We start from the raw sequence: 22,907 nt of genomic DNA on the forward strand, positions 1-22,907 counted from the left end.
GAGCTGGCTAATTTTTGGAAAGTTCATTATCCTGGCCCAACTGCTAAGGGAATAAAGTTATATCAACCAGGCAAAAGGAAAAGAGACCAGGTGGGATTGGCAGACATAAGAGCCTGCCGCTGCCACATGTGGTGAGAATCCAGGGACAGGTATGTGGCACAGTGATTAAGACACTGCTAGGGGCTGGCACTGTGGGGCAGCGGATTAATGCCCTGGCCTGAAGCACTGGCATCCCATATGGGTGCTGGTTCGAGACCCGGCTGCTCCACTTCCAATCCACCTCTCTTCTATGGCGTGGGAAAGCAGTAGAAGATGACCCAAGTCCTTGGGCTCCTGCACCCGCATGGGAGACCGGGAAGAAGCTCCTGGCTCCTGGCTTCAGATTGGCACAGTTCCAGTTTTTGCGGCCAATTGGAGAATGAACCAGCAGATGGAAGATCTCTCCCTCTTCCTCCTTTCTGTTTCTCTCTCCCTCTACTCTATCTCTGTGTAACTCTGACTTTCAAATAAATAAATCTTAAAAAAAAAAAAAAAAAAAAAAAAAAGACTGTTTAGGACACCCTCATCCCATAGCAGAGGGCCTAGGTTCAAGCCCCAGCTCCACTTCTGATCCCACTTCCTGCTAATGCACACCCTGGAACACAGCATGTGATGGCTGAAGAACTTGGGTACTTACTACTCACGTGGAAGACTCAGATTGAGTTTCTGGCTCCTGGCTTTATCTTGTTGAGCCCTGGATATTGCAGGCATTTGGGAAGTGAACCAGCAGATGGGAGTTCATGCACTGTCTCCCTCCCTCTCCCCCACAACCCCATTCCTTTACTCTATCTCCCTCCCTCTTTGGAATTAAAAAGCAAAATTCAGTCTCCAGAGTTCATGGAGACACCACCTGCTGGCCCACTGGGAACCTTTGTGCACTGGTAGGGAATGAGCTACATGAGAAAGTGCATCTACTCTTCCCAGCACACAGCACGGTAATATTAGACCATGTCTGATCCAAAGACCCTATTAACATCCAGTTTGGAAAGCGCTGTCTCACGAACCACATTACTGCAAAGCTCTGTGATAAATGAAGCTGCTTAGACTGTGGTTCAGACAACATTTCCTCAAACTTGCTATGTGCATTGTTTGTAAACTCAAGTTGCAGGAGCCTCCTTCATTTCCCTTTCATCCTCAGTATTTCAAAATTCCCTCTAACTATCTTGAAGTAATTAACCAAAAAAAAAAAAAGTGTTTTAATTCAATTAAGCTGAGGGTCTTGGAGAAGAAGCAGCAGCTTTGTTTCCCAAGGGGCCCCACTGAGGCCTGTGCTGACCCTCCTCCAGCGTCTGGAGTCCGAGTCCCTGATTGCAGCCCACTGGGTAGCACGTGGCTGCTGGGCATGCAGATGGCCTTTCAGACCACCAACGTGTGGACAGAGATTACAGAGCTTTCTGAGTTCAAATGGGCCTAATCTTTTGTTGTCCCCACTTGTTCTCTGATTTAAGACCCTCTGGAGCCTTCTCTGCAGATGGAGGCTTTGAGAAAACCTCACACTGTATAGGGGAGTTGCTCTGGGCCTGTGGGTAGATAGGTCTGAGTGGCCTCAGTAGGTTTATCAGCCTTGCACAGAGACCTGGGCTTGCTCAGGGCACAGGGCTGCACTAAAATTTCTTTATTTATTTTCCCCTCTCTTTTGTTTATTTTATTTTATGTTTTTATTTATTTATATTTTGGCAACCCAAATAGAGCTTCACTCAGAGGCCTCAGTGGAGAATCAAGGTGTGGTCCCAACAGTGCCAGCCTCTGGACACCCTGGGTTGACCACAGGGCAGTCGTAGGGACTTGGACAGAAAGCAGATTCCCTGCAGCTATGTCTGAAAAGGCTGGGACCTCCTCAATCCTGAGCAATCCATTCTCCAACCAACCGTTGTGGAAATGTGTGCAGTGTACAGGGTTCCTTGGAACACCAGTGATGGGAGCTAAATGCCCTCTGAGGTCCTCCTTGTGGTTTTCATGATCTTATAAAACACACACACACACACACATTTTAAATAAAGAGAGAGGCATAGAGACATCTGCTACAAAGAAGCCTTCAGCCAGCATGAGGTGAGGAATGAAAGAATATGCACGAGGGAGAGGGATCAGGGGCAGTGGTCCATGAGGGCCACAGAGCCAGTGCAGCTTGGAACATAGATCCTGAGTCTCGCCAGGCAAGGGCCGAGCATCCTAGCTTTTTCCAAAGGATCAGTGCTTACCAGTTCAACAGACTCTCATAAGAGAGTCTCAACTCCTCTCATAAGAGACAGGGTTCCCAAGGCTCAGGATGAGTCACTGTCCCCTATTTCAACAGGGGTGACTGAAGTAGAGGGAAGGAACCAGCTTGGGAGGAAGCTCACAGGCTGGAAGCATTTCCTCTGCTGTTTCCCCCACCCCTCTAGCATGGAGGTGCTGCGGTCTCCTCTCAGTGTACAGGGGCCCTGATAATCTTCTTTCCCTGCATGCAGGGAACTTGGGAAGGGAAGCATTTACAGCAGCACACCTTGACATTCAGATTTCTGGGTAACACGGGAAGGAGCTAGATCATGTGTTGATGAGGCAGGGAGGCAACCCTGTGTTCCCAAGAAGAGAAAAACAAGCCTCAACTAATTCTTGGTAATATCCAGATGGCTGGTTTTGCTGTAGAAATAAAAATTCCAAAATTTCACCCTGATATACCAAGTCAATTCATAATTTTTTCATTTGTATGCAAAAAGAAGCCAAGAATTTGCCAGAATGGCCGGCGCCGTGGCTCAACAGGCTAATCCTCCGCCTTGCGGCGCCGGCACACCGGGTTCTAGTCCCAGTCAGGGCACCAATCCTGTCCCGGTCGCCCCTCTTCCAGGCCAGCTCTCTGCTGTGGCCAGGGAGTGCAGTGGAGGATGGCCCAAGTGCTTGGGCTCTGCACCCCATGGGAGACCAGGATAAGCACCTGGCTCCTGCAATTGGAATAGCGCGGTGCGCCGGCCGCAGCGCACTACCGCGGCGGCCATTAGAGGGTGAACCAACGGCAAAGGAAGACCTTTCTCTCTCTCTCTCTCTCTCTCTCTCACTGTCCACTCTGCCTGTCAAAAAAAAAAAAAAAAAGAATTTGCCAGAAGATTTGGGAAGCCATCCTCATCCACAGGGAGCCCCTGCAGTTGCACTAAGATGGCCACAGAAACCCCAGCAAACAACAGAGCTGGTCACTGAGTGGGGGAGTGGGAGGAAGTCAGAAAGGTGGCCTTGCCCAGGGGCGGGGAGGGGGGGCATCTGTGAGGGGAGTGTGATGGCACAGAAGAGGCGCAGGTCACAGCTCAGTGTGTTTGGCCCACGGCAGATGTGGAGCCAGGAGAAGCTGAGGTCAGAAGTGACCTTGTCTGCATGTGACAAGGACACCAGAAGACTGAGGGCAAGGGCTGTGCTCAGGGCACGGCATGGCCGCTGCTCACAGCAGTGGCTGTGGCTCCACACCACTGCAGTGGTGGCCAGAAGGGTATGGCAAGGATACCTTTTAAAGCACACTTAGCATCCACATGTTAGGATAACTGGACCCATATCCTCTGTGAATCGTGTAAGGGGGCCCAGTGGAGCCCAGGGAGAGGAATGGTGTGAAAGGACGCAGCCTGGTGAGGTCTGCTCTGACCGCCCTGCCTCCCACAGAAACCACGGGGCAGTGGCAGTGTGGGCAGGCAGCACTCCCTGAGCAGGCGTCCAGCACTGAGCTCATGCCCGTTGCTGGCCTCTCCTGGGCCAGAAGAACCAGGGTGGCTGGGTCTCTAGGGGCAGCTGTGGTGCCAAGAACAGGGACTTGCACGCAGGGCCTAGCAGCTGGAAGCCCCATGCCCTCAAGTGAACCACCCTCACTTCCTCCCTGCATTCCAGGGCATGAACTACTTGGAGGACCGGCGTCTGGTGCACCGCGACCTGGCTGCCAGGAACGTGCTGGTAAAGACACCGCAACACGTCAAGATCACAGATTTTGGGCTGGCCAAGCTGCTGGGTGCAGAGGAGAAAGAATACCATGCAGAGGGGGGCAAGGTAAGAGCCTGCCCGTGGCTGGGGTCCCAGTCCTGATGCCACCCTGAGCTCCTGCAGCCGGTGTCCCCGTCCTGACGCCACCGTGAGCTCCTGCGGCCAGCATCCCCATCCTGACACCACCCTGGGCTTCTGCGGCCAGCATCCCTGTCCTGACGCCACCCTGGGCTCCTGAGGCCAGGGTCCCCGTCCTGACACCACCCTGGGCTCCTGTGGCCGGCGTCCCGTCCTGACGCCACCCTGGGCTCCTGCAGCCGGTGTCCCCATCCTGATGCCACCCTGAGCTCCTGCAGCCGGCGTCCCCGTCCTGACGCCACCCTGGGCTCCTGCGGCCAGGGTCCCCGTCCTGACACCACCCTGGGCTCCTGCGGCCAGCATCCCTGTCCTGATGCCACCCTGGGCTCCTGCGGCCAGGGTCCCCGTCCTGACACCACCCTGGGCTCCTGCGGCCGGGGTCCCCGTCCTGATGCCACCCTGGGCTCCTGCGGCCGGTGGCCCTAAGTTGTCAGTGAGGTCACATGTCAGCCACTGTCTGCGGGTCTGGCTAGGCCTTCTGGCTGTGGGGAGGGGTGTTTCTGAGACCGCAGGGCTGAGTGCAGCTCTGCCTCAGGGCTCTGGAGGTCTTGTCAACCCCCTGACAGGAGCAGCTGAGAGAGCTTACCAGAAAGCCCCATGGCCCAGTGACTCATGCCTGGCCCCTCCCCTCTGCTGGGCTGGGGGTTTCTCCTGGGCAGGTGCAGGCTCTCTGCCCTCCCACAGTGCCTCAGCACATCAGCGGTATCCTCCCAGGCCTTCCTCTGGCCCTCGATACAGGCAGCATCAAGCCTTTGACAGACTCCTGAAGACCTTAAACACTGGATGACACCTGGCTTCCCTGAAGGGCCCACAGCCCCAAGAGCCCTCTGCTGAGTATTCAGGAAGCAGACCCTGAATTTCCAGGGCCCACCTATTCTCCCAGATTTAAAATCTCCTCTTGCTGGGGGGACTCTGGCCTGGGCCCAGCAGGGCAGTGTCCTGGCTTCCCCAGCCTTGTTGCTGGCACTTGGTCCTGGGTGGCACAACATATCAATAGAGGGAAACTGATCTTACTGTTTCTCTCCCATCTCCCCAAGGTCCCCATCAAGTGGATGGCTTTGGAATCGATTTTACACCGGATTTACACCCACCAGAGCGACGTCTGGAGCTACGGTGAGTGAGTCCTGACGTAGGGGACCTGCGCTGAGCTGTTTGTTATTTGCTTTGACAGTGAGTGCTTTCTTTCGAGACCATGACTAATAGTCGAACAATAGCTGCGGCCTACTGCACTGAGGAAACCAACAGAGGATGGGGCCTACCAGGCTACTCTGCCTCACTGGGGACATTGGTGACTTCCTCCAGCAGGGAACAGGGTTGCAGGAGTGGGAAAGGAGGGGTGTGTGCTCCAGTGTAGGAAACCCCTCTGCCTGGAAATGAAGCCAAACTTGAGAGAACCATGGCGAAACGGAGTCTTGCAGTATAAAAATGAGGCTTTCTGAAGTGCTGCCTCCATGCACGTGTGTCACTGCCTCTGGGACCTGGTGTGTTCTCCTAAGGAGTTGGAGAACTAACAGCCTTTCTAGTCCCTGCAGACCCCACCAGCTGCCCCACCCCACTCTTACTGCTTTTCTGAAACCTGAAGAACACTCCTTGACCAGAGTAAACTGTGCTGGGTGAGAAAACAGGAAAGATCAGTCCAGTCTGGAAGTGAGAGTTCTTCCTTCCACAAGACTGGGTTGACTGTGTTCCTGCCCCTGGACCACTGCTTCCTCCTCGTTCCAGCCCTGTTCTCTGGATTAATTCAGGTGGTTCTGGTGAGGAAAGGCTGTGGAAAAACGGATCTGGAGGCCAGGTCTGAGGAGAGTGGGCCCTTGGGCCGCTTGGAGAACAGGATCTTGTGTCGGCCCCTCCTGGGGAAGTTGGGATCCAGGGCTCATTTGCACTGAACTCATCTTGGGGCAGCACACAGGTGCTGGGAGGAGGGGATAGCCATGGGGATTAAGGAAGCACTGCTCACTCTGGCCTCTGCACATTTCTAGAGCAGAGCATCTCATCACCTGAGCTCTACAATGAGAGTACTGTGTGAACTCACAGTCATCTGAAAACCACCAACTCTAAAATCACCGCTGCTTTGGTCTGGTGTTAATCATGATATGTGGTTAAGATTTTTGTGTGCATCAACAGGAACGCAGGTCTCTGTGTTTGCTTTTCTATTACCTAAGATCACAATCTCCAGCTTCCTGCCAGTGAAAATGCAAGTCCCCTAGGGCAGAGACGGCATGTCAGGAAAGCCAGTGTCATGGTGTGGTTACCAGCTCACGCTGACCATCTGTCAGTGACTTGCTGCCAGCCACTGCACTACGTGTGTCACTTCTGTCCTGTGCTTCGACCCTCACCCACACTCTCTGAGAAAGACACTGTTGTTGCCCCACTCGACAAAGGGTAACAGAGGCTCTCAGAGCCACAGAATATTTGTGTGCTAGCATCGAGAAGCAGCAATCAACCTTGGTGACTAAAGATGAAGCTCTGCAATTGGCACTAACTCCTGTGGTGCAGCTCAGGATGAGGTCTCTGATGGTGTGGCTCTAGATGAGGCTGTGACCATCACTGACCCCTGTGGTGCAGCTCTAGGTGAGGTCGCTAATGGTTACTGAACCCTGTAGTGTGGCTCTAGATGAGGGTCTCTGATGGTCACTGACCTCTAATGTGTTTGCTTTTCTGCTTGCTTCCTTTGCCCCTCAGGAGTCACCGTTTGGGAGTTGATGACCTTTGGGTCCAAGCCTTACGATGGAATCCCTGCCAGTGAGATCGCGTCCGTGCTGGAGAAAGGAGAACGACTTCCACAGCCCCCCATCTGCACCATTGACGTCTACATGATCATGGTCAAGTGTGAGTGACTGGGGAGGCCATCCATGCTCGCCTCATTGCACTTTATTATGCCTGCAAAGGCATTGCTATCCTTGTGCAAACAATTGAGGCCTCTGTTCCTTAGGAGAAATGTTGCCACATTCTCAAGGCAGGACACCTTCCAGAAACTTCCATAAACGCCTCTGCATCCGTTCCCGAAAGAGCACTTGCTTGACTCATTGAGCAGTGTGACCTGACATTTGCAAACCAATAAGTAAATCAAAATCTTCCGTAAACTCTTAGGGTAAAATATTCTATTTTCTGAGTTGCTCAATGAAGTACTAAGCTGTCACATTTTTTGAAGACTGTTGCCAGAGACACAGAATGTTTTTAAAAGCCTAACAATGAGTAACCCACAAGAAGCGGCAAGGATCAGCATTGTTGCTGTGACTTACAACTTTGAGTAGATTTATATGAGGCCTTCAACAGTGTGACGTTTGAATGTTTTAAGCCAGTAGAGAATGTGATCTCTTAATACTTGTTCCACCAGACCACATGTGCAGTAGGCTCTGGAGCCAACACCACCCGGGCAGGAAGCCTTTGACAAGGAAGGCATGAGGGGATTCTGACACAGCTGATGTCAGTGTCAACACCCCTCTGAACTTCAGACCGCAGGGCTCATCCTTTTTAACTTGGTTTGGGTTGCAGAAGCTGGGAAACAGAGCGGTCACCTGATTTGTCTGAGGTCACATAGCAGTCTGGCCTAAAATAGCTTGACATCTGCTTACGGAAAATAAACATGAACCCTCGGAGTCACAGTGATTGCCACTCCGAGGCTGTCTCTCCAACTCAGTTACTCTGGGCTGGGATCCTTGAGCCACCAGGTGCAGCAGCCTGTCTGTAGAGCACCTCAGGTGAGGGGGCTCTCACACAGCTCCTTCCTGCCTGAGTCGCTGCTGGCTGAGGGATCTGGGGAGCACTGGGTGGGGAGGGCACAACCCCGCGGTCCTGAAGGCCTTCCCGTTTATCTAAGCTGAATCTGGCTTCCAGCTTGAGAGAGTGCTGAGGCTGAATGCCAAGTGAGGGCTTTGGCAGATGCTAGGTACCCCAGGTCAGAGCTGCTCACAGACAGGACTGCAAGTCACAGGGGCCCTGGACGCCAACCCTAGGAGGAACAGATAGAGAAAAGTTAGATCTGATTCTGATTCAGATTGAGAACGCTGGTCCTGCCGTGGCAGGACGGAGGAGTCCAGCACAGAGCCCAGCTTTGCTCACCACTGTCATTTCCCCGTTTCCTTCCTCAGGCTGGATGATAGATGCTGACAGTCGCCCAAAGTTCCGGGAGTTGATCGTGGAATTCTCCAAAATGGCCCGAGACCCTCAGCGTTACCTTGTCATTCAGGTACCAGACCACAGCAGTGTCTGCTGTACTGAGCACTAGAGTCCCTGTGTCCCCACACTCCCATTGTTGGCTCCTGGTGCAGTGGAGCAGCCTCAGCTGAGGCACACTGAACACAAAGCCCAAGTTTTGGTGGCCAGCAAACCTCTCTTTACCTCCTTGACTGGCCTCTTTCCCCTGGGTCCATCAGGCAACCTCTCCACCAATCCCCCTTCCTAGTAGGGGAATAGCAAAGCCAGATCATGGGGCTGTCTCAAGGATTTGGTGAAATCATTTTTGTACAGTGTGCTTCAGGCCATGTCACAGCACAACGCTCCTGTAAACGACACCCCTCCCCTTCTGAGCCACCTTCTCCACTTTTTGATGTTTGGTTTCAGAGCATCCATGTGCAGTGGGATGAGCATCTTTCTTCAGAGAACAAGAGGGGTTACTATGACTAAAGTGGCAAACAGAGGCACCTGCTAACTGGTAGACCTACTCCTGTAACCAAGAAATAGAATAACATCTCTGTGAGCCGTTCTAATGCTCTCAAAATCTCTGCCCTAGGGAGATGAGCGGATGCATTTGCCAAGCCCTACAGATTCCAATTTTTACCGTGCCCTGATGGATGAAGAGGACATGGGCGATGTCATAGATGCTGACGAGTACCTCATTCCTCAGCAGGGCTTCTTCAACAGCCCCTCCACATCACGGACGCCGCTCTTAAGCTCTCTGGTATGAAATTGCTCGCTCGCTCGAGCTGTGTCTACTGGTCAGAACCGTCTAGGAGAACTCACATAGGCACAGAGAAGTAAATTTTAACCAAATCCTAAAGTGCTATCTGAATGAACCACATAAGTGTATTATCCACCACATTGTATTGCAACACCTCGACTAGCTTTGCGGTCCACTAAGGAAGAGAATTAAACCAAAGCTAGATTTTGTGCAGGTAATGATTAAAGACAAAAATTAAGCACCTTCATATAGTTCCACTCCACACACCCCACCTTTTACATCGTGGAGCAGGTGAGTCACCAGTGAGCCTTGAACAGCTCCTCTGTTTGTTTTTCAGAGTGCGACCAGCAACAGTTCCACCGTGGCTTGTGTGGATAGGAACGGGGTATGTGTGAAAGCCTCATGAACCAGAGTCACAACCATGGATCAAGCGCCCGTCTTAACCAATCTGACTTCTCTTCCTGCATTGGTTTTTCTTTGCCTGGTTTTCATGGCCCCTGTCCCAAGGCCAGCAGCCCACTGTCACATATCACAGCATCATTCAAAGCATGGCTTGTGGGTGGAGCACCAAGGTCACCAGACAGCTTCTGAGAAATGCAGATTCTTAAGCAACACCCTAGACCAGGACCGTGAGAGTGGAGCCCAGTAGTCTGGATGACTCTGGTGCTGCTGGTGCTTGATGAAGTAAAGCCACAGAAGCCACAGACTGCGTGACTGCTGAAAGTTTAGATAAAATGAAACGTGTGAAACATGCTTCCCCACACGCGTGTTCAGTGTCCCCCCCCCCCACTGTAGAGGAACTACCCTGCAGTCAGTGGTCCAGCAGCATGGTGACTTCACAGGGCCTGTCGGATAAGTGGAACCCCCGCCCCTGCCCACATCTCCTGGGTCAGTTCAGGTGGTTTTTATGCACATTGATGTGTGAGTCCTGTCAGCTCAAATAAACATGCCTGATTTCCTCCTCAGCAGAGCTGTCCTGTCAAGGAAGACAGCCTCCTGCAGCGGTACAGCTCAGACCCCACTGGTGGCGTGAATGAGGACAGCATGGATGACACGTTCCTCCCAGTGCCTGGTGAGTGGCCTACTTTGCAAACAGGCAAGGATCTTCACCTTTGGTACCTAAGCCAGGTGCCTCCTTTCAGCTTATCATAAAGTAAGACAATAAACTTCACAGAGCAGTGAAGGGAAAATGGAGCAGACGCATGCACCATGACTAGGAATGCCAGGACCCTCGTGTGGAGCCCGTGTGTCTGGGTTGTGTGCTGCAGGTTGTTTTAAGAATGAATCTACACATTTCCTAGACTGTAAAGCGACCAAGATGCACACGTGTGTGTATGTGTATGCTTGTGTTATGTGGATGACTAAAATATGCATATCTGTATGTGTATGTGGTATAAGGATAGTCAAGATAATGGGTGTGTATGTGAAAAGCCAAGATATATGTGTGTGCATGCATGGTACATAAATGAGGTATACACGTGTGTGTGCGTGTGTGTGGTACATGAACAGCCAAGGTGCATGTGTGTATGTGCATGCAATACATGAATGGCCAAAATACATGTGCATGCATGCATGTATGGCATGTGATGCATAACAGCAAAGATGCACATGTGTGCACGTGAATAACCAAGACATGTGTGCATGTATGCGAATAGCCAATGTGTTACATATACGTGTGCATGGGAACAATTGAGGGGACTTCAAAAAGTTCATGAAAGATAAGTTTATCTTACTGTAACACATTTTTGAAAGCCATGTTCTTTTTATGAAAACACTCCTTTGTGAAGCCCCTTCTACGTGTATACATGGCAGGTTGGACCCCTCTTCTCTCTCCTGACTCCATTCTTGCCCTGTGATGCACACACTGAGCTCATCGAAGCTCCGCCCCAGAAGCTCCCAGGCTGTGAATGTTCCCTTCCCACCCTCCCTCCTCTCTGTCTGTGTGACAGGCAGGCTGGTCTCTGAGAACTTTCAATTTCAAAAGATCCGCTTTCCATTGGCTTGAGAGACAGCGAGAGCAAGATGGCCCTGTAAAAGGTGCCTGTGCCCCTAAAATCAGCTGCTTTGCTGAGGACACATACAGGTTCCCAGTGAGCGGGGCACACTACTTGAGATGAAGCTTTGCTGATTGCTTCGCTTCTGGCTTCCTTTCCTTTTCAGAATACATAAACCAGTACATTCCCAAGAGGCCTGCAGGCTCTGTGCAGAACCCTGTCTACCATAACCAGCCTCTGCACCCAGCTCCAGGCAGAGACCCCCACTACCAGGATCCCCACAGCAGCGCAGTGGGAAACCCTGAATATCTCAACACCACCCAGCCTCCCTGTCCCAATGGCATCTTTGACAGCCCCACTCCCTGGGCCCAGAAGGGGAGCCACCAAATGAGCCTGGACAACCCCGATTACCAGCAAGACTTTTTTCCCAAGGATGGCAAGCTGAATGGTATCTTCAAGGGTCCTACAGCTGAAAACGCAGAATACCTAAGGGTAGCACCACCAGGCCGTGAATTTACCACAGCGTGACCTGGAGGACAGCGCTGGCCACGGCGTCCAGACCTCAGACACCAGGGCCAAGGCACAGCAGCTGCTCCAGCCCTGCGTTGCCATACTTGAGCTGAGTGGCCCCTCCTGGAACCTGGAAGGGCCCTTAGGTGTGCTTTGGGAGGCTGCAGGTACATTCCTTTGTCTGAAGATGGAAGCTTCCACCAAAGGGCGTCCAGCAAGAATGTTGTCCGTTCTGGCGCTAAGGGATATTTGAAAAACATGAACATCCTTGGGCACTTCTGCTTGGGGACCCTTGGGTGTTAATCGGTGTTGATTGCAATGGATGCCTGCAAGGAGGGAGCTCTCGTGTGACACCTGCAGCACGAGGTGATCCAGGCCAGCGTGCACAGGCCTCCACCTTCCAGCCAAGACCAGAGCACTGGCACTTCTTCAAGACACTGCCATCACAAGCAGACTGAATATTCAGGAGACCCCCTGGCCTGCGTGAACCCATGGCAGGTACAGCAGGAAAAGCCACTTTGTCTCTCCCCGGTTGAGGAAGACGGATTCTTTCTCACACTCACCTGTGTATAAATGTCTCCGTGGTTCACAGTCCCCAGTAGCTCACCTGTGCTGTCTGTGTGTGTTGGACTTGTTTATTTTCCCTTCCACTATTTCAAAGCTCAGTATACTTTCCCTGTGTGGCAGGGGGAAAAGCCCCATTTGACTCATGAGCGTCCAGAGCAACAGCTTTCAATTAGAGGGAATAATGCACAGTGCATAGCCCCTAAACCCCAGTGTCCAACAGAATGCAAGTTCTGTGGGTGCCTACTGCAAGGCCTCAGAAATGAAGCTGCTCCAAACCCTGTCAGCCTTTATCCCCTCCCCTGCCAAGGTACTTTAGGCTCCTAGCAGGTGATTTTCTTTTCCTTTTACTTTCAACAGTTGTTTTGCTCAAAAGAATCTGTATCCCTCCCTGGTGAACTGCCGCAAAGGCCCTCCTCCCTCCTTGACCTGTGTAAAGAAGGGTGTTAGGCCTGAGGCCACTGCAGGCACTGACTGCCCTCTCCGGAGGGAGGAATGCATTTTGAGTAGCATGGGATTCGAGTGGGAAATAGGAAATCAGAATTTGAAGTTAATGATGAAACTTTCACAACACCTACAGATAGCTTAAGGAAAATAAATTTCCCTACTAAAATAATTTTGCTGTCCTTGGAGAGTCCACTCCTGATGTCAGTGCAGCGCGTGCTCCAGACACTTATTGGACCTCCGCTGCCCAGGCAGTCAAGGAGGGAGTGTTTCAGGCAGGATTTTCAGGCTGCAGAAAAGTTATGCCACACACACACAGTCTTCCTTGCTCCTAAATCACACATCTCTCAAGTGGGTCAAGGCCTCACACTTATTACAAGAATACTTGCTTTTGTCTCAGTGGAAATAAGACATGTTCAGGTCCATCCATCATGCTCTGCAATATGGTACCTGCATCGGCAATGAAGACACAAAAATGAGTAAAATGTAGCCCTGCTCAGGGGAGCTGTGGGGCTGGAGCTGGCTGTCAGGCTCCAAGGCACAGTTGTCAGGGGCTGCTGTGCCTGCAGCTTCTCTAGAAGCCTCCGCAAGTCCCTGGTTCCTGCCACCAGCAGTTTATCCTGAAGATGCAAATGCCCCAATCTGAGCCTGGATAGAGCCCTGGCACACTTTGCATTTCTGAGAAGTAGGTTATAAAAGCATCAGCCCCCAGCTTGAATTAGCTGCTCCCCTTTTAATGGAATTGTCCTGAAGGTACTTGAGGGCTCTTCCCTCTGATAAGCACATTTTTTTTATATGTCCTTACCTATAAACCTATGAACATGAGTCCCTGCCTTTTTTCCCAGCCACACCTCTCATGCCTATTAGAGAAACATTCAAATGGGATTTTTTAACACAAATCTATTTTTGTAACTTTTCTGTGGGATATTGTCCTGTTATGTAGCACTGAACTTTGTAAAGTATATTTTTAGGAAACTCATTTTTCTACTAAAAGAAACAGTTTACTTTAGGAAGACTGCAACAGCATCGAAATTTGGAACTCAGATCTTTGTTTAAAAGGATGAGACACTTAGAAGTAAGACTGTTCTCCCTGTGCAGGGCACTGCCTCGCCACAGAGCAGAGCTGGCTGCTGGCGTGGTGAAGAGCAGAGTTGTTGTTTCTGTAATATTGTATCAGGTCAGACAGGAAAAGAAGCAGCCAGCGTAGTGCTGGTCCATGTGGGGCCAAGTCATGGAAAGGGGCAGCTGTCTTACCTGAGAGAGCCCAGCTCCTGTGCCAGCTGGCCCCTGTGAATGTAAGAAAGGCAGCAACAGACACTTTGTTGGTTGCTTTAGTATGCTGCCAAGGCAAATGATTTTATGTTTGTATTTACAATTGATAATGCATTTACCAGTATAGACTGGAAATATCTGGAGAGCCTACTAACGATCACCATAATTTTGGTCACTTGGTATTTTGAGGAAATGCACCAGCAGTGCCACCAGCTCCATGCATGGCCACCTAGAGAGAAGCCTGTGAGCCCTGGCTGCAGTGACATCACAGGGGAGCTTTCAGAGGCATTGAACCCCAGCTGTACTGTAGCCCAGTGAGACACGGTAAACCTCTAGGGGTGAGACCTGGCATCTGTATTCTTGCATGCTCAGGGATTGCCAGTCTGGAGACTTGGACTTGCAGGCAAATTCTGAAGCTGTAGGTAACGCCCAGGCCCAGAGGACTCTGAGCCACCCAGACCTCAGCATCTGCCGCTGGGAATCAAGAGTTGGTCAGGGCTTCCCTGATGAGTGCCCAAGCACAAGAGGAGACAATGTCCAGCCAGGGGAGGAAAGCAAAGGAAACATAAAACAGACTTCTTTCCCCATTTCCTGAGCTCGCTGCCTCTGTCAGAGGTGGGTTGGAAGTAAGATAGCAATAATGAATACTCTTGAGGCCTGTGCCGCCAGGGCCGTTGTTGGGACGAAGCGGACTTCAGTCCCCAGAGTGAAAGAACGTTGACTGTCAGTCACAGTACAAAGGGCAGACTGGGAGGACTGCACCAGGAATTGGTGGTTCAGAAAGAAGAATCCAAGACCAGGATTCTTGCTTGAAGAAGAATTGTATTTTTTCAAAAGTTGACCTGAGCTAAGAATGGCATGCAGGCTGTGTCTTCCCCTGCCCAGCCACAGTGTGGCCCCTGAGCTACTGCAGAGGGACTGAGCCTCGCCCTGCCACCTTGAAGGAGACTTTGCAAGGGAAGCTTACACACAGATGTTTGCAGGTGTGTTCGCTTACTCTAAAAGAGGAAACCCTGTTGGCCTGATCTGCCTACAGAATAATCTTGCTGTGACAGACTCTTGGAAATTCAGAGGCCCCGTGGATCTGGGGATGCTGGGAGAGATTGTGATGTGACTGATCAGCTACAGACAGCAGTAACTTTACAGCTTCTACATGTGGTACGTTTTAATCTTGTAAAGTTTTGCAATGATGAAAGCAGTGTTTGTACAAATGCAAGGTAAGAATCTTTTTATATGGTTTATACTTCTGATCAGAACTTGTTGATTGTATATTGAGCATTAAAGAACAGCTGTATATTATTCATTGTTCTTTACTCCTAAGTACCTTACAATAAGAATGTATTAACAATGCAATATTGATATTAGTTATTAATCACATCTGACCAACTATAGTTGTTCTTTCCTGATAACTTTTTAAAAATCAATAAAGTCTATTTTTAGGGCAGGCTTATGGTCACAGCAGAAGTGAGCAGGAAACCCCATGCACTCCCATTTATCCGCTGCCTCCCCATTCTCAGCCTTCTGCACCCCACTCGCCAGATAACCTTTCCATGGGAAGTCAGCATAGCCGTTTTGGAGAGTCCGTGTGTGCAGGGGTTGGCGCCTCAGACACCTGCCTCCCTTGGCCCTGCTGTCATGGCCACACTCAGACCCCACTGACTGTGCAATAAAAGCACTGCAGATGCTCAGGTTCCACACCTAAATGGTTGGGCAGATGAGTGAGGAAGGAAAGCTTGCCTGGCTGTTGTAGCCACTAGAGAGAGATCTGGGACTTGAACCCAAAGCGAAGAAGCAAACCTCTTGATGAAGCAAATGATGCTGCGAAGAGAAATCCCAGAAACCCAGAGCCAAGATGGGAGCAGCTCCAGGCAGAGGAGGCCACGACATGCCCCGGGGCACCTGCAGCCCTCTCCTGGCCTGATGACACCATGCATGGGCTTAGGCTCCCCAGTCTTCCCAGTGGACTCCGACACCAGAGAATGAAGTCCTTACCCTGGCAGCCACCACCCACTCCTCCAGCTGTCCCCTTCACTCAGGACAGCTGGGTGCAAGCAACCCCTGACCCACAGTAAATTTGCAGTGGCTCTGGGTTTATGGTGTTGGTTCTGAACACTCAGTGGCATGCATGCAAACAGCACATGACTGAGGGAAAACTGTGGCTCCCATGACGGTGGAACTTGGAAATAATAAGGTTTGGGAAGAAGAAGCAAACAGGAGCTCCCAGCATCCACTTGTGCCAGCGCCATGATGGGTACCCACTGGCTTCCCTGGCTCCTCCCCTCCTTCTCAGCCATGGCTGTCACCCCTGACCTACCTCACCAAAGGCCCTGGAAACCTTGCTGTACTTAGGGGGTTTAGCCTCACTCAGAGTCAAGTTCCCACAGTGAGGCAGACATAGGGAGCTCCTAGGGCGATGACCTTCTGTGCCTGAGAGACACTGAGGGTTTCTGATCCCACTGAACACCCTGGCCTCAGGCAAGCTAAGCACCAGAACCAAGAACTTTCCCTATCACACCCACTCCACCATCTGCTGCTGCACAGGGCAGGTGGGGCAGGCTGAGGTGAGGTGGGAGAGGCTTAGCTGGGCCAGTGACCATAACAGCAGTCATAGCTATGTGGGGGTGGGAGGCAGGGAAGGACCTCTGAGAGTGGTCCTGACTGAGGAGAGGAAATGCCTGCAGGTGGAGCTGCTCTCCCAGCCCTGTCAGTGACCAGGGTTAAAACTTCCCTGGAGTCCTTGCTTCCCTGCAGCCATCAGGGCTGAAACCTCGGGTGGAGAAGCGGCAAGAGCACATCTGCCTTTTGCCTACTCCCGCAAACAGGGACAGATGACAGGGAGCCTGGGAGCTGGGACCTCAGGGCGTTCCTCATGCAGTCTTACCTCTGCTCTGGCCCGTGACCAGGGACCTCTGTGCCAATTTTTTTTTTTTTAAGATTTATTTATTTGAGAGGCTGAGTTACAGACAGGAGAGACAGAGAGAGGTCTTTCATCCCAAATGGCCACAACGGCCTGAGCTGGGCAGGTCTCCCACATGAGTGCAGGGGCACAAGCACTTTTGCCATCTTCTACTTTCCCAGGTGATTAGCAGGGAGCTGGACTTGAACTGGTGCCCCTTATAGGGATGATGATGCCACAGGCAGAGGCTTAACCTACTATGCCACAGTGCCATTGTGCCATTTCTAAAATGAACAGTTCTAAGACCAAACAAGCGGCAGACCCAGTCCTGGTCTCACCACACACACACCAGGGCCACTCCTGCAGCTCAGTAGGCACCCTAAGCTGCTCCTTGGGCACCACGATCCTGGCGCTGAAGGCATGAACAGTAATCACCACCCTGGCAATATGGACAACTGACCCCAGGTCCCCAGCCCCAGAGAGCAGCTCAGAAGGGAGTGGGGCGGCCGGCGCTGTGGCACACTGGGTTAATCCTCCGCCTGCGGTGCTGACATCCCATATGGGCGCCGGTTCTAGTCCTGGTTGCTCCTCCTCCAGTCCAGCTCTCTGCTCTGGCCTGGGATAGCAGTAGAAGATGGCCCAAGTGCTTGGGCCCCTGTACCCACATGGGAAACCAGGAGGAAACACCTGGCTCCTGGCTTCGGATCGGCGAGTTCCGGCCTAGCAGCCATTTGGAGAGTGAACCAACGGAAAGAAGTCCTTTCTCTCTCTTTCACTGTCTGTAACTCTACCTGTCAAATAAATAAATAAAATCTTAAGAAAAAAGAAGAAGAAGAGAGTGGGGTGGTCCACAGGCTCTGTTAATTCTTCCCCAAACATGTGGGACCTGAGAAGTGGGAGGCCCAGTGCCTCCAGGGCTCAAGACCCATTCAGCTTCCTCAAGTGCATGATCCCTTCTTTTCTTGAACCAGCAATGCTTTATACACCCAGCAATGCCATGAGGGCCAAAGGAGGCAAACAGCCCTCCTTTCTGCTTCATGTAGGCTGGGGCCTACCAACGACTTTCAGTTCCAAAGAGGTTGCTTCTCTCTCTTCCTCCAGCGTTTCTCTGCTGTGTTACTAAACAGTTCCCAAACCAAGCAAAACAGGTGCCAGGCCATCAAGCCCATTCTCAGCCTCACATGGTTACACAGCTGACTGGTGTCCACAGGGCGAATCCAAGGAAAACAGACTCATGCAGGCTTCAGTAGTCAGGGACAAAGAGGGGCATGCAGATAGGACAGTGCTCTCCACACACCACAGAAGAAATTGAGGGGGCAGAAGTCTATCACTGAAGAGGTTCAGTAGGTCCAAATGAGTTTTGCATGTTTTTATCTAATTTTTCATTTATTTGACAGATAGAGTTAGAGAGAGAGACAGAGAGAAAGGTCTTCCTTCCATTGGTTCACTCCCCAAATGGCCGCCACTGCTGGTGCTACACTGATCCGAAGCCAGGAGCGAGGTGTTTCCTCCCGGTCTCCCATGCAGGTGCAGGCGCCCAAGCACTTGGGCCATCCTCCACTGCCTTCCCGGGCCATAGCAGAGAGCTGGACTGGAAGAGGAGCAGCCAGGACTAGAACCTGGCGCCTATACGGGATGCCAGTGCCGCAGGCAGAGGATTAGCCAAGTGAGCCACAACGCTGGCCCTATTTTATTTCAGAACATAGAAAAGATGAAGACTTACCAATCAATTCTACAAGGTTAAAATAGTACTAAAAATTCAGATAAATAGTATACAAAGAAAACTGTTGCTTGGTTACGAGTATAGATCTAGAATTCTAGATGAAATATAGAAAATGGAGTAATTTGTTCCAGCAATTGAAGGATAGTTCAGTAAATGATATTGTGTTTACACAAATGAAGAAAATAGGGAAAATGTTAAGAGTAACAGACGCTCACAGAGCATTTAACAAAACTCAATCACATTGCTGTAAAATTCCCCTAGTAACTGAGGGATAGATGACAAAAAATTACTAGGGCTCATTAGATTTGATGCTGAGACACTGAGAGTCTAACAGATTCAACATGAGCAAGACAAGGATGCCTGTAATCACTGCTATTAGCCCAACACTCCTCAAGTCCAGAGTTTTGAAGACAAGAAAAGACATTACCTTAACATTGACAAATTTTCATCTTGAGGATATAATCAGCAAACTAAATCTCGTGCCTAAAAGCCACTCCAAACTGATATCATAAATAAAGTTTAACTGACACAAACCATGTCCACTAGTTTGTGGACTGCCTGTGGTGCAGCTGAACAGTTGTAAAGACTCTAGGACCTACAAAGCCAAAATGTTCCCTATCTGACCCTTTACAGAGAAAAAAGTTTGGTGACACCAAAACAACTGGCAAAGAGGACAAAAATACTGAAATTAGAAAACAACAGCTTTCCTGCATCCGATCTGTCATGATTCAGAAACGTAATGGGAAAGAGTTCCTTGTAAAATAGCCACAAAATAACTAGGAATAAGCTTAAATATTCAAGAACATGAAAACAAAGACTGTTCAACCACTGTGGCACAAAAGAAAACTTAAAGGAGAAACAATACATTCATGGTGATGAAGACTCATGATAATGATACCAGTTCTCCCTAAATATATTACACAAATCCAATGCAATTCAAGTGAAAACTCCAATGGTTATTTTGGGAGTGGGAATTTTAGAATCTGTAAACTAGAACAGGAATGGCACCACAGTAGCCACAGTATTTAGAAAACAATTGAGTGGAGATAGCAATGATGTAAACTGCATTATCTAAAACTATAATAAGTTACAGAGTTCCCAACTAAGTCACAGAAAATAATTCATGGAGAAGTTAGGAATTTGGAAACCACAGAATCGCAGTATTTGATGGTGATGATGCTTCCATGTAGAGGAATGAAACGCCAGCCACCGTGGTTGAGATAAAAATTCTACACATGCAAAAATGAATTGGAGCTCATTTCACGCAGCCCCCAAAACAAATCCCACAGGACTAAAGATCTAAACAGAAAAACCAAAACAAAGTAGTAGGCAGAAAGTGTGTGAATGTTTTTGAATCTTAGGCTGGGAATGTGACCCTTATGTGTAAGACAAAAAGGCAGAAAGGAAAAGATTGACAACATGACCATCAGGATTTTTCTTTAGTTATTAAAGAAATAAACACAGTTTTAAACTTAAAATGTGTACAAAGGGGAAAACTTTTGCGTTATGTCAACAATTAATAAAATATGAAGAATTCCAAAAACTCATTTGAAAAATTAGGTAAAATTTGACAGTAAATGGAAATTCATGGAAAAAATACAAATGACTAATCATAGTTAGAGATCAAGAAAATGCCAGTTAACACAAAATGATAAATTTTTTCTTGCCACACATTTTGGTAAGAATATAAATTGTTATAAATTTTTGGAAGGCAGGCAGAATTTTAAATGTGCATATCATTTTTGTGACAATCTCACTAATAAATTATAAAATATCCAAATAAATTTCTAAAGATACATGAATGAGAACATTCACAAAAATATTGTTTTTAATGGAGAAAAATGGCAACTTTTAATGTCCATCAAAAGGGAAATGATTACATAAACCAAGGGGCATCATGGTATAGTATCAACGGGACTTCCAGGTATGGGATCCCTGGGGCATCATGATATAGTATAGCTTGGGAAGTCATGATCTGCAGAGCATCGCACTATATGATCCTGTGCAGCCAACAAAATAAATCCATATGCAATCACATGGAAGGGGTACCTCCAGGATATGTATAGGTTTAAAAAATATAAAACTTGTTGCTGAATACTACTTTTGTTTTTAAACAGAAGTCTGCCTGTGGGCGGTGTGTGCACTCTCCAGAAATCACAGGATATGCCAGTGTCCTCCTCCAACAATGGCACCTCCTGGGTAGGGAGTGAGAGTGAAGTGGTGGTGTGGTGAGGAGGGAATCTGCTGTTTATTTTACACTCTTCTGTTTGAATTTTGTAACAAACGTGTTACTTCTGTGTAATGGGACAAAATTTATGTGTCACTTCAATGGCATAATCTTCCTCGTTCCTTGCACTCACAACAGAACATTTAGCAATTCTTTATTTTTATTCTTCTTATTATTAAATAAAATTTTATTCTAGAATAATTTAAGGTTGACAGAAAACTGCAGAGGTAGTACAGCCCTTTCATGTCCCTTTCACAAGTCACACAGTACCGTGCATCACCACAGAGGATTTGTCAGAACCCAGAGCTGATAAAACTGCTAGTTCTGTCCTTCTTTGTTCAAAGACCCAACCCAGGATCACCCAGTGCAGTTCGGACCACAGTCTGTCCCACTCTGAAGCATCCATCACTGTCCCTAGGACTTAGAATGGGCAGAAAGCTATCTTCCTCACTGTTGAGCTGGGGAAACAGGTTTAAAATATCAAGTGACCATGGTTCCAGGGGGCAGTGGGAGCAGGGCCCTCACCCTACAATGATTCTTGGTTTCCAGGGCCCCTCTAGGATGTCCCTTCTGCTTACCCCATCCCACCCTGTACCCCAACCTTGGTGACTTCAAATTGAGCAGAGCAAGATTGGCATGAAACGGAGTGACAGGGCCAGTGCCGTGGCTCACTTGGTTAATCCTCCGCCTGCGGCGCCGGCATCCTGTATGGGCGCCGGGTTCTGGTCACGGCTGCTCCTCTTCCAGTCCAGTTCTCTGCTGTGGCCCGGCAAGGCAGTGGAGGTTGGCCCAAGTGCTTGGGCCCCTGTACCTGCATGGAAGACCAGAAAGAAGCACCTGGCTCCTGGCTTCGGATCAGCGTAGCACCAGCAGTAGCGGCCATTTGAAGAGTGAACCAACGGAAGGAAGACCTTTCTCTCTGTCTCTCTCTCTCTCTCACTCACTGTCTATAACTCTACCTGTCAAATAAAAAAAAAAGAAAGAAAGAAAAAGAAAAACGGAGTGACAGCAAGAGAGAAATTCAGCCATGGGCTCACCCCTAGCTCATTTGTGATAAATAATCCATGGCCACAAGCTCCTGGTGGTGCCCCCCTTCAAGATGCAGTCTGTTCTCCATCCCCTGAATCAGGGTAGAACCTGTGACCTACTCAGAACCAAAATCAGGCAGAAGCTCTGGGCCTAGAGCTGAAGAGGCCCTGTAGCTTCAGATGTTGCCCTCAGCCCTGAGGCCATCATGTGAGTAAGCCTGGGCCAGCAGCTGGAAAGAACCAGAACCCCGACCACCAGCTGTCACCTGTCTTACAAATGTGACCATCTGGCCCTCCTGGAGGGGACAGCTGATGATGACCTCAGCAGGGACCCACACTGCTCAGCATTCATCCAAGGCCCTGCAGCCAATGAGGGGGCTTCATAGGAGGGGCTCTGTTTCAAGGGTGAAGGGAGGGCATGACTGCTACACCCTCTGCCTGACTGCCTGAGGCCAGGAGCATGCTCAGGGCTCTCAGAGATGCCAAGGAGGCTGTTCTGTGAACACAGTGGGGACACGCCCTGGAACACAGACTGGACACACATGGCAGTCCGAGAGACGGTGGTGGTCCCTGGAGCAGTCATCACTGACGGGGCCCCAGGGCCCAGAGGACATCGATGGATCACGTCCACCAGGCTCTGCATCTTGACCAGGCCCAGCACAGACCACAATGGCTGGATGGCCATACTAAGTGCATATTGTGCCCTTAGGCTGTGAGCAGCCGTGTCCATGGCCCAACTGCCGTCGTGTCTTACTTGATTTTTGTCTTCTTCCAGAATCCTTGTCAAGTGACCCCTCGTGGGAAGGCTGGCAGGGGGCAGGGTGCCCTGTGCGGACGAAGGGCACAGGCTCATGGGTCAACCAGAGGCTGCTCAGGAGGACCACATGCCTGAGAGCCCAGGGCTGCCGCAGACATTCATGTCTCACAGTTCTGGGGGCAGGGAATACAATGGCCAGCGTGGCTCCTGGCAGTGGCTGACACACAGGGCGCGCTGGGTGAAGGCCTGGACAGCTGGGCGAGCACGAGCCTGCCTTCACCCGCTCTGCACTCCTCACCAGCCCTCCAGCTGCATCCAGACGCTGGGCGCCCGCTGACGTCCCTGTCCCCGCGATCAGAGAGGCCCTGGAGCGAACAAAGCCAGCAGCACCTCATTCCGCCGCTCCTGCCCCCTGCGGCCGTCCTGGTAGGGTCTAACCTGTCAGTCAAAGTTCAGGTAGCTGGGACTCCGCGACGCCCGCA

General features: G+C 50.2%; 1 protein-coding gene across 2 annotated transcripts in view; it reads left to right on the plus strand.

Moving 5' to 3' along the window:
• EGFR (epidermal growth factor receptor) overlaps window positions 1–15,166 on the plus strand; it is a 143,480-nt gene extending 128,314 nt beyond the window's left edge. The window contains exons 21-28 of one of the 2 annotated variants that reach the window (XM_062178970.1): window positions 3,883–4,038; window positions 5,148–5,223; window positions 6,793–6,939; window positions 8,202–8,299; window positions 8,843–9,010; window positions 9,348–9,395; window positions 9,977–10,082; window positions 11,171–15,166. In XM_062178970.1, the coding sequence (XP_062034954.1) occupies window positions 3,883–4,038; window positions 5,148–5,223; window positions 6,793–6,939; window positions 8,202–8,299; window positions 8,843–9,010; window positions 9,348–9,395; window positions 9,977–10,082; window positions 11,171–11,532 (1,161 nt within the window). In that variant the 3' untranslated portion in view covers window positions 11,533–15,166. The remainder of the gene's footprint in view (window positions 1–3,882; window positions 4,039–5,147; window positions 5,224–6,792; window positions 6,940–8,201; window positions 8,300–8,842; window positions 9,011–9,347; window positions 9,396–9,976; window positions 10,083–11,170) is intronic. The other variant, XM_062178971.1, reaches the window with a different exon arrangement.
• The last annotated feature ends 7,741 nt before the right edge of the window (window positions 15,167–22,907 follow it).

The sequence above is a fragment of the Lepus europaeus genome, chromosome 20 (assembly GCF_033115175.1).
Source record: "Lepus europaeus isolate LE1 chromosome 20, mLepTim1.pri, whole genome shotgun sequence".
Taxonomy (NCBI): Eukaryota; Metazoa; Chordata; class Mammalia; order Lagomorpha; family Leporidae; genus Lepus; species Lepus europaeus.